Genomic DNA, 12500 nt, shown 5'->3' with positions numbered 1-12500 from the left:
GAAACAGCAGATTGATATTCACTTCTCGGGGTCTTCAGTGCAGTTGGCCCAAGACTGAGGCAGTACTATTTAACCCATTTTAAGATTGGCCTACTATACCTGATACACAGTGGGGCACATTGAGAAACTACCAGGGGATAGATTTGTGTTCCTACTGATTTCCTACTACTAATTTAGACTCCACTTACCCAAATGTAGCCTCTAAATCCTCCAGCACTCTTCTTATGTTCCATCTCAACCTTAGAAGTATAAATAATAAGGTTCAGAATCTTCATGCATTATTAGACATGCATCTCCCAGACATTATATGCCTAACTGAAACCTGGCTTAAACCATCCACTAAGGATGAAGAGATACTTCCACCTGGGTTTAATATGTGGAGGGTTGACCGGATAAAAAAGAAAGGTGGTGGAATAGCGGTAATGTTCAGAAATACACTGAATATCATAATGAACCCAATACAACCCCCTAAGGCCGATAACATGGAACTAATTGCCCTACAAATATGCCTTAACAAACATAAGGCCATTAATCTCATTGTAGTTTACATTCCCCCAGGGAAAAATTTAGAAACCTTGGAAGTAACCCTAAACTGGTTAACCATTAACTACCCCCAAGAGACCATTATACTGGGAGACGTCAACATAGACTGGGCACAATTCACTGACCAAATTAATCCCCCACCCATTAACCTATATGGATTTTCCCAACACATTACTTCCCCTACAAGAATTGGTAATACTAAGCAAAAAGATAGCACCATCGACTGGATTCTCACCAACAAAAATACTAATAACTATACCACAGGAACCCTCCCCAATGATCTCAGCGACCACTTAATCACATATATAAGAAAGGACAAAATGGTATTAACAAGACCTCCTTTATATAGACTAATTAGAAATAAGAAAAAATTTCTTCCAGAACTTTTCCTAGACGAACTTAAATCCTGTAACTGGTCAAGCCTTAAGTCACTTCCCCTAGATGAGAGTGTGGGTTTTTTTAACGACACATTTCTAAAAATACTGGACTCTCATGCACCTAACCGCCTTATAAGATCAAAAACTCGCATAGCACCATGGCTAACTAAGGAAACTAAATCAAAAATTAAGCTTAGAGACCAAGCTTGGGAAAAGTGGCGATCCACAAAACTGCCCTAGATCGCATTAAATTCCAGCAGCTAAGGAATATTACTAAGTCACATATCACCCAAGATAAAAAAAACTATTATTGCCACCTACAGGATAAACATCAGAATAACCCTAAAAAGTTTTGGGCTGGTTTTAATAACCTTCTTCATTCTGGGAAACCCTCCACTCCTACCCCTTCTAATCTTACTGGTAAAGACCCAGATGAAGTAGCCAATAAGTTTAACTCATTTTTTACTGAGACCATCCAGTCCCTAGCCGGCAAGTTACCTTCCTTCTCTACTTCCTCTACTAATCCTACCCCCCTTACAGCCAATTCAGCTGGACAATCTCCACCTGCCTTTTATCTGCAACCAATCTCAACCTCCTTTATTTGCTCCCTATTAAAGAAACTTAAACCATCTAGCCTATCTGCTGATCGACTCCCAGCTGAATACCTTCAAATAGCATCAGAGGTTATAGCCTATCCTATCTCCATTCTGATAAATAGAAGTATTACTGAGTCTAAAATCCCCACAATGTGGAAGATATCATATGTCATCCCACTTCACAAGGGCGGTACCTCCATGGAAATATCCAATTTTAGACCTATAGCAATAATGTCCCCGATAGCAAAATCTTGGAAAGATGTGTTCATAAGCAACTCCTCCACCATCTAACCATAAATAATCTTTGTCTAACACCCAACATGGCTTTCGCCCACATCACAGTACAACCACTGCCCTTCTCTCCTTTGTTAACTCAGTCAACTGTAACCGGAATAATAAACTGATTACCTCTGGCGCTCTTTCTGGACCTATCAAAAGCTTTTGATATGGTTAATCACCAAGCACTGCTCCATACACTGAAAATATTTCACCTTGACTACTCAGCCCTAAGCTGGTTTGAAGACTACCTGTCAGGGAGACAACAAGCTGTTCAGTGGCAAAGCAAGCTATCCCAATTACTACCAAACACCATAGGAGTTCCCCAAGGGTCTATACTTGGTCCCCTTCTTTTTTCTGTATTTATAAATGAGCTTTATTCTGTAATCCCCAATTCAACATGCATTCAATATGCAGATGACTCCACCCTGATCTGCTCCGGCCTCCTCCACAATCTTCAAGTAATTACCCAAAACTGCTTTGCTGCAATAGAAACATGGTTTATTGAGAAGAAACTTATCTTGAATCCAACAAAACTAAGCTACTACTAATTTTCCCCACCTCAGCCTCTACCTTAGCACAACACCCTACACTCACTAATAATATGACCTTCCGAGTTCAGTCCACAAATGGTACCATAATAGAGCCAGACACTAATGCCAAACTACTTGGAGTTACTATCGATCACAAGCTCAAATTTGACATGCACATTAGCCAAACTATTAAAAATGTAAACAAAAACTAGGCTCTATGTATAGAATTAAAAATTTTCTAACCCTACTACTAAACTAACCATTGCACGACATCTTCTCTCCACTCTACTGTATGCCTCCCCTGTATTCTCCTTCCTTAATAAAGCTGAGCTCAATAAACTCTCTAAGACTTATAATCATATTGCCAAATTCGTAACAGGAGAACCATACCATACTCATCACTGTCTTAACCTAAAAACTAGCCTGGTTAGAACTCCCAAATCTTCTTAAACTTAATCAACTTACTGAAGCATTTAAAATTATCAAGGAACCACATAAAACCCCCTCTTTAAACAAACTATTCATCCCCTATTCTAACCTCAGCTGCCTTAGATCCTCCAACAGTGAACTAATACAAACAATCAAAACTAATAACTTGGGAGGATGCTCTTTACGCCAATTCCATTGGAAAACTATGGAACTCACTTCCCAGTGACCTAAGGCTAACCACCTCCCTGAGTAAGTTCAAAAGCAACCTCAAATCTTTCCTAAAAGAACATTGGCTATGTACCTGTACCAAACCTGACTAATCCTAAAATACCAACACTACCAATACTACCAATACTACCCATACTATCCTGCTTTTTCTCTCTTCTTTACTACTATTGTCCTAAACTATAGTAACAGGATCTCCTCACTGTAACAACCATAGCTATGAACTTCTACGAGCATATTTACTTGATATTTCTTTACCGACATATAGAGCCTATAAAATCAGCATTGATAATGTCCTAAAATCATATGTTTTTATTAATCTACTTGTCATAGGAATTACTTATGTTATAGCTAATTTTAACATGATGTCTCTTCACACTAAGAAAATCTATAAACTGTACACACGCAACCCAAAACTTAACACTGTCTCACTTATGTATATGTTTTCCTTTTTACCTGGAACATTATAGCTACTGGTATATCTCTACTTCGGACTACCTGACCATGTTATTAAGACATTGTTTTATGTCAAACCTAAACCTTGTCTCAATTAGGTATACGCTGTACTCTTTTTTCCCAGAACTTTCATGCAACTGTTATGTTAAACATTTTATACCTTACCATGTTATGTTGCCTTTTTGAATTGTAACTTAATACCTGTTTAACTGTGGAGCTTTTCTCCCCGGGTCTCTGCTGAAAAGGGATATGTATCCAGTTGGACTAACCCGGTAAACAAATGTAAAATAAATAAAATAAATAAATTTCCAATGGGCCATTGTTTGAAGGGACACTTTAGGCAAATGCCATAAGGGCAGGGTCATGTGATGAGTGACCTTCTTTTATTGGTCTGTTTTCCAGGGGGACATACTTCATGATTGGACTTTTATCAACCAAGTAGCACCTGTCCATAGATAAATCTGTTTCTGTAGATACCAAAAGGTGTTTTCATGCCCAGAATTGCAAAATATGTAGGCTGAGGTTTCGAAACTCAAGATCCTCTGATGCAGTTCATAACAGGTTTTGTCTTTATCTTCAGGCCATAGTGTTGTTCAGTTCTTGACCTATTAATACCGGTGCATACTTTTGAAGAAATGCATGTTTGCTATTTTTCCCCCAAGTACATCTGCAAGTGTTGCATTGTACTGGAATATTCTTTAACTGCCCATAATGGTAAAATCACATTTTCCCAAGAAATATATGTTGTCCCATAATGTGGAACAAATGGGCAAAATGTGGAATACATACTAATGGCTTACTAACAACTTCAACTAGGAAGGTCATAGGATGGTTAAAATAGGCTGGTTTTACTTATAAAGAATATATTTTAATGAATTAATATGATTAATTTTTACCATGGATTTCACTTAAAAAAATCCTAACACTGAATGTGTGACAGACTCTTTCAATGTGGAACTTTGAGGAACATGAACTTTTTAAGACCCCAAATGAGGTACGTTCTTCGTAATGAGGTACACTTGAGAGGTATGGGGCTTTGATTTGAGAAAGATACTTACAGCTGACTTGACACCCCAACCTTCCAGGAAAATGGGAAGAACTAGGTTGATGATGACATGAGTCCTCCCCATCAGTGCTGAATTTGATGTAGCCATTTTTTTTTCTTGCAGATGTAGATATTATGGACACAATCCAGAAGGAGAAAGAGGAAGACACAGGGATTGTCCCTAGTGCAGAACTGAATGACTTGGACACAGATAAGGAAGAGACAATCCAGAAGGAGAAAGAGGAAGACACAGGGATTGTCCCTAGTACAGAACTGAATGACTTGGACACAGATAAGGAAGAGACAATCCAGAAGGAGAAAGAGGAAGACACAGGGATTGTCCCTAGTGCAGAACTGAATGACTTGGATACAGATAAGGAAGAGACAATCCAGAAGGAGAAAGAGGAAGACACAGGGATTGTCCCTAGTACAGAACTGAATGACTTGGACACAGATAAGGAAGAGACAATCCAGAAGGAGAAAGAGGAAGACACAGGGATTGTCCCTAGTACAGAACTGAATGACTTGGACACAGATAAGGAAGAGACAATCCAGAAGAAGAAGGAAGGAGATGCAGGGGTCATTCCTAGTACAGAACTAGCTGACTTGGAAGCAACAGGTATGTGTATTACTGAAATCCCATCTACAGTATTGTTCAGAAACTAGAATTTAGGTCATTTTGAGAAGTTCATTATAAAAGGCTTTCAATAAGACATATGAAAACATGAAACAATAGATTAAAAGAAGATTTTAAATAGTAGAAAAGGATACATTCATATCAGTTGGTACAAGCAATACATATTTGTGTTGCCTTTGTTGTTTTGTGTGTTCCAAGCCTTCACAGCTGAGGTGTCTGGCAGTTTTCTAAAAATAGTGATATTTGGGCATTTTGAAATTCTAGTGCATTCCGGCAAAATGCTGCCAAAACAATGAACAGGAAAAAACGTATCCAATACAGGGATAAAACCTAACGTGTTAGCTAAATTTTTTTTTTTTTATTTATTTGTTTTACATTTGTTGACCCGGATAGTCCGACTGGATACATGCCCATTTTCAACAGAGGCTCGGGGAGAAAATCTCCAAACATACAAATAGATAAAGACAAGCAAGTTACAGTATGTGCACAAACATATTGTATTAACATACAAGTTATACTCCCAAATTTCAAGCCTTTGAAGAATACAGTTTATATTCAGAAATATATACAAATATGTTACAGTTTCTCTTATCAAACCTATAGGTGCAGCTATATACAGAGTATCTACAGATATGTTACAATTTCTCTTTTCAAACCTTTTAGTGTAAGAGGCAAGTCGCTGTGAAAAAAAATTGCAGGGACATGGAAGTAGATGAGGCTTTAGTCAGGGTTAGAGCAAGGACATAAACAGTGAGTTTTAAAATACTGGGTTAGATTTTTTTTTTAACTGATTAAGGGAGGGGTTCAGAGTAAGGTCAGATAGGAGCGAATTCCAGGTTTTGCCTACTGAATTTGCAAATAAAGATTCTCCAGATAGGTTGTTAGCTTTAAGAGACTGAACCACAAGTTTTGTAGTAGAACAAAGTGGCCTAGTGTTTTTGTAGGGATGGATAATGTTTTTAAAAGAAGCATTTTTTCTCGATGGTTAATAACTTTGTATGCTACAGGAAGATGATTATATTGAATTAGCCTGGGGAGTTCTAGCCATCTTAAGAGGTTTAAGTTTTGACAATGGTGTTGTCTGTAGGGAGTTCCTGTGGCAAACCTGGCTATTTGATTGTAGCAGCTAGAGAGTTTGTTGAGCTCAGTTTTGTTCAAGTTAGTGAGTATTGGCAAGGCATAGAGTAGAGTTGAAAGCAGATGGGTATGGGCAATGGCAGTCCTAGCTAGAGGGGTGGGAAAAGGTTTGTTTTTGCATAGGGAGCCAAGTTTTTTATTAATGGTTTTAATAGTTTGGTTTATGTGCGCATCATATTTGAGGTTGTTGTCTATTATAACACCCAGGAGTTTGGTATACATATCTGGTGAGATTATGGTCCCATTGTTAGATGTTATAGTAAATGAAGGTTGAGAGGATTTATGGGTAGGGGAGAAGAGAAATAGCTTTGTTTTATTGGGGTTTAATATCAGCTGTATTAAAGGTTTTCTGGGTTAAACTAAGGAGATCTGTAGGGGTAGGGGATGAGCAAATCAGGGTAGAGTCATTGGCATATTGTATACAGGTTGCATCTGAGATTACAGTGTGGAGGTCATTGATAAAGAGGGAGAGAAGAGGGAGACCTAATATGTAGCCTTGAGGGACACCAAGGGTAATGGGAGAAGGGTGGAGAGTGTGTCCTGCCATAGGACAGCCTGCTGTCTTCCACTAAGATATGATTGAAACCATTGTATAGCATGGTTGTTTAGGGATATTTTATTTAGGGTAAGTAAGAGTAGCTGGTGATTAACCATGTTGTAGGCCTTGGAAAGATCGAGAAACAGGGCAGAAGATAGTTTGTTGTTGCTACAGTTGGAATTTATGACATTAGAAAAGGAGAGGAGGGCTGAGGTGGTACTGTGCTGTGGTCTAAATCCTTGCTGGGAGTTGGCCAGAAGATTATGTTGAATAAGGTAGTGTAAGAGTTGTTTATGGATACACTTTTCCATAATTTTAGCCAGAGGGGAAAGGATAGCTATTGGTCTATAGTTTGACAGCTCAATAGAGCTGCCTCCTTTGTGGAGTGATATGACATATGATATTTTCCAGATAGAGGGGAATAGAGGCTTCAGTTATGGTTCTGTTTATCAAAATAGAGACAGGGTATGCTATAACATTAGCAGTGTTTTGCAGGTAGTCTGCAGGGAGGAGGTCAGCTGCAAGGGTGGTTGGTTTGAGTTTTTTAATTAGGGCTCTAATGAGTGAAGTTGGAACTTTTTGGAAGCTAAAGGAGAGATTGTCACTGGGTTTAGGGGTTTCAGCATTAGGACAAGTGGTTTTAAGTTTGCTAGCAAGGGCCTGGATGTTTTTTGTAAAGAAACTGTTGAAGGTGTTGGCAATGGACTCTGGTGATATTTAGGTTGGGGCTGAGGGGGTTGGAGTTGTGGATTGCCCTGGTTGGAGGAGTTTATTAATACCTACCCAGAACTTCTGTGGCTTGTTATGATGGTTCTGCTGTAGATGGCAGAATTTTTTTTTATCTAGTAATATGGATTTTTTTTGTATCATTCCTATATTGTCGAAATTTGAGTTGATCTTGTAGGGCTTTAGAGGAGCGCCAGGTGTTCCAGGCATTATTTCTTTGGATGATCTTTAGTTTGGTTTCTTTAGTGAGCCAGGGGGTAATTTTTGTTTTTAATTCTAATAGAGCGTGCGGGTGCATGATTGTCAAGGATGGCCAGGAATGTGTTACTAAATTGTATTACTGCCTCATCTAGATGTAGTTGTTTTAGAATTGACTAATTGCATAATTTAAGTTCTTCTAAGAATTTATTAAGGTTGAAGTTTTGTTATTTCTTATTGTTTTATAGATGGGTAGATGTGGGCATTCAACTTTATGCCTAATAGTATACGTTAAGAAATGGTCACTTAGATCTTCAGGGAGAGTATCTGATTTGTATATGTGGTGGGGGCTATTAATTAGTATCCAGTCTAGGATACTTTCTTTACTGTTAGGCTTGCTGATCCTAGTAGGGGAGGTTATAGTTTGTGTAAAACCATGTAGGTTTACATGGGTGGTTGCGGTCTCTGCAGTGCAGGTGTTCCAATCTATATTGAGGTCCCCTAGAACAAGGGTCTCTTGGGGGTAGGCATTGGATAGCCAGTAGAGGATGTTTCCTAGGGTCCCTAATTATTGTTTTTATTTATGTGTAGTTTGGAAATCATAATTTCTGCTTTGTTAAATATAGGTGGTAGAAGGTTGTCTAGAGTAACATTTAGGGTGGTTTTATAGAGAACACCAACCCCTCACCGTCACCTGGTAGTACGATCTAGCCTGAGTATATTATACCCTGGAGGTAGAATTTCATTATATGGAGTAGTTGGTTTTAACCAAGTTTCGGTGAGACAAAGTATGTCGGGGGAGTAGGTTGTCAGGAGGGCATGGAGGTTGTGGACCTTATTGTTGATGATTCTAATGATTAAGTGGCAGGTCAGTAGTGAGTTGGGGGGGGTCTATTTAGGCTTTCTCTTATGTTTGGGCTGTCATGATTAGAAGTGTTAGAGTGATGCAACCGGATAAGGGTGGGGGGACCGTGCTTATGGACAGTATTATTTATGAATCTAAGATGAAGGATTTATTACATGATACTTTAAAATATTCAAAGGCCTCTATTAATGAAGTCAATATTGCCAAAAGTAAAATCCACTTGATACTTCAGGATCTATTATTGGAAGGTTCTATTAATCAAGAACTGTTTAACTTTTTATTCAACAAACAACCACGTGTCCCTTCTGTTTTTGGTATACCTAAAATACATAAGAACCCGACGGATCCACCATTAAGGTTGATTGTTTCCTCAGAAGGTTCATTAACCACCCCTTTGGCTAAGTTTGTTGATGAGAAGTTAAAAAGGTTGTCTTATACTAGGGATACAGTCATAAAAGATTCATGGGATTTCCTAAGACTGATTAAACCCCACCTTTTAACCTCAAATCGTATTTTTGTTACAATGGATATAATAGATTTGTTTGGCTCTATTCCTCATGAACTAGGTTTACAATGGTTAGAACAAGCTATGATAGACAGTGGTACATTTTCACAGGAAAACTTTACTAACTGTCTTCTTTTTATGGAAATCATCTTGAAAAACAATGTTATGTTTTTTTCAGGGTGAATTCTTTAAGCAAACTAAAGGGGTGGCCATGGGGGCTAAATGTGCCCCCACTTATGCCAACATAATATTAACATGGTGGGAGAAATGGTATATAATCCACAGTCCTTTTTCCAACTGTTGGTCATTATACAAAAGATTTTTAGATGATATAGTTATCTTTTGGACTGATACAAAAGAACAATTTTTGGAATATGTGAAGGGAACAACTGATTTTTTGGATTTCACCTTTGAATTTAATACTGAGCAACTTACTTATTTGGACATTTCGATAAGAAAGGTTAACAATAGGTTTGTTTCAAATGTTTATCGCAAAAAAACATTCTCCAACTCCTATCTCCACTATAAAAGTGCCCACCCTTTTTTTCAAAAGAAAAACTTAGTGAAGGGGCAATTAGTATGAGTAAGCAGAATGGCCTCAGATGATCAAGAATTTATATTAGAAAGTGACAAGGTGGTCAACATGTTTAGTGAGAGAGGTTATCCAAGGCAGTTATTAGATGAAATTTTGGAACAGGTGGTTTTAGGGAGAAAGGATAGATTTGCCCCTATTTTAGGAAAAGATTTAACATCTTTTAATATGGGAGGGAAGAATAATGCTTTTACAAGTGGTGATAAAGCATATATTTTGGATTACACTGGTGACTCAGGCCTTATTAAAGAATTAATTTCAAGAGAATGGGAAAGGTTTGTACAGATTACTGATTTACCATTGAAAAATAAAATTCCTTTAAAATTTGTTTATCGTAGGGATTTGAACTTTAAACAAATGTTTGAATTTGATTCATCCCTACCGAAGTGTACATCTTCCCGTGGATTAGGGGCATACAAATGTGGTTTTTGTTCTCAATGTCCCCATATTATTAATAAGAATTCAGTACATTTAGTGGCCAGGGACAGACTTTTAACTAGCAGGGGCGTATTCAGCTGCAATAGTAGTGGGTTAATTTACCTTGCCACATGTAGTCAATGCACCTCCTTCTACATAGGGAAGACAGAAAGAAAACTTAAGTGCATAATTTATGAACATTTATATGAAATAAGAAAACAGAATAGTAATAACGCACTATTTAGACACCAAAAAATCTGTTCTAAGGCAGTATTCTCTTTCTTTGTATTGGAATCAGTCCCTATGGATTTAAGAGGTGGCATGTGGGAGGACAAGCTGGAATACAAAGAATTATATTGGCAGCTAATTTTGGATGTGAATAAGTCCCCAGGCTTGAATGATTTTTTATCTATTAAACCAGTTCTTAAGTTGAGGTCTGCCAAACTGTGAATTGAACATTTGTATGTAATTTTTAAGAGTGTCACTAGATGGCAGTAAGTGAATTGGATGTAAATGGGATGTGTATTCACGTTCACTTTTTTTAGTTAATGTCTACTATTTTATAGTTTTTTATAAGCATTAATATATTTATCATGAATTTTAAAATTCCTATTAAATATGCATTATACTGAGAAGGTTTTAGTATAAAGTTGATGAGTTTCACTAGGTGAATGTTGTTATAGCTCGGTGAATTTATGTGTATTAATCATGTAATTAAGTGGTTTCATTTTATTGGTTGGAAAATTATTCTTCTAATCAAGCATGTTATATAACTGATTGCTTTTACTGTTGACTTATTATTCTGATGAAGAAGTTGGTCGAAAACGTATTGATTTGTTTGCGTTATTAAATAGTTCCTCTTGGACCTGGGTGTTCTCATTTGTGTATTTTCGAGCACTGCCGGCCCTTTATTGGAGCTTCTAAGCAAATTTTTTTTGGGTTCCAAGTGATATTTATTTGCTTTTTATCTCCATTTTTGTTTGATTCCGTCATGATTAGAGTTAGTGCTGTCTGGGGAAGGTGGCCCAGGGTTGGGATAGATATCCTCATCAATAGTAAGGGTGTGGGGCAAACCAGCTATGAGCTTTAGAAATTTATTTATCACTTTTTGGTAGTATTTAGTTTTGATGTTAACATATCTGGGTATAACAGGGTGGGTGTTTGCATGGGTAAAGGAGTTGGTGCCAATGGACATGAATGAGAGGGCAGAAAGGTTTGAGAGGATTGGGGTGGTAGTAAAGCACTTGGGATGGTTGAATCCTATATAGGATTGGTTTTCATAGATGGTCAGAGAAGAAAGGGTAATTAGTAAAGGTAGGGTGTAGAGTGGAGGTGGTATTTTAGAAGACTTAGTAAGTATTAGAGACATAATGGGGGGAATATACTCCTGGCAGGTAGGCAACCTAGGTGTAATAGTAGGTGGGGATATAGTGGAAGGGGTGAGTTATAAATGAATTTCTGTAAATGGTTGGTGAAGGAGAGGGAGGGGGTGTGGCTAATGCCAGCTGCCCTTCTCATATCCTAACCAAAACTTCACATTTACAGCTACCTGCTATAGCCTTCACTCTCTCATCCCGCGTAAGTTTTCTCCTTTAAATCTAGCTAAAGCCACGGTATGGCATGTACTTCATAATGACTTTGTTATGCTAACAGCACTGTTAATATAAATGTGTATACCATGTTCACTTCTTAAATTACTATGTGTATAATTCATATGACAGTCAGGGCCAGCCTTAGGTAAACTAGCATGCTAGGTGAAAATGCTCTATGTCACCACATCCCCCATTGCCCAACCCATCCCGGCCTACTCACACTATTCACATTACTTTTTTCTTTTATCACAGTTTGTCCTACTTTTCATTTTTCCTTCAGTTATTCATTCATTTATTCAGCATTTTATATGAAATACTGTACTCTGATAACTGTGGTAATAGCAACTGCATTAAACCAGGGGTCTAGGAGCAGCAAGGCCCCCCAGGAACCATGGGGGGTTCTAGATGCTCTGAGATGTGGCTTAGAGCTTTTGTAAACAACCTTTTTATGCAGTGATTACCTGAACAAAAAACATGATTATTTAAAGCAATTTATTCTTACTCTTCAACTCTGCTTTTTCCTGAATCCTTTCTACACAACCTAAAAAAAAAAGACTACCTTGTTATAACTGAATTAAATTGGGGGGTCTGGGAACTGCCAGTCACTCAGAAACTATGGGGTCATAGATGCTCTGATGTATATTTTAAAGTTTTTGTATTCAACCTTTTAATCCAGTAATGGCCTGAACAAAAGTCATATGTACAGAAATTCAATTCTAGCTTTTTATTTCAAGGAAGAAATACATTGTATGTACGTTTCAGTGCTCAGAGCTGACCAAACACCACTTCACAAGAAACTGAGAAGACAAAAAT

At 37.7% G+C, this 12500-nt stretch overlaps 1 protein-coding gene across 1 annotated transcript in view; it reads left to right on the top strand.

Annotated features, from left to right (window-relative positions):
* Nucleotides 1-12500, top strand: part of LOC122808548 — an 89587-nt gene that overhangs the window by 43032 nt on the left and 34055 nt on the right. The window contains exon 3 of the mRNA XM_044079502.1: nucleotides 4605-5099. Within this exon, the coding sequence (XP_043935437.1) occupies nucleotides 4605-5099 (495 nt within the window). The remainder of the gene's footprint in view (nucleotides 1-4604; nucleotides 5100-12500) is intronic.

The sequence above is a fragment of the Protopterus annectens genome, chromosome 8.part0 (assembly GCF_019279795.1).
Source record: "Protopterus annectens isolate FY-2018-M chromosome 8.part0, PAN1.0, whole genome shotgun sequence".
Lineage (NCBI taxonomy): Eukaryota > Metazoa > Chordata > Ceratodontiformes > Protopteridae > Protopterus > Protopterus annectens.
This window is presented reverse-complemented; position numbering and strand designations above follow the sequence as displayed.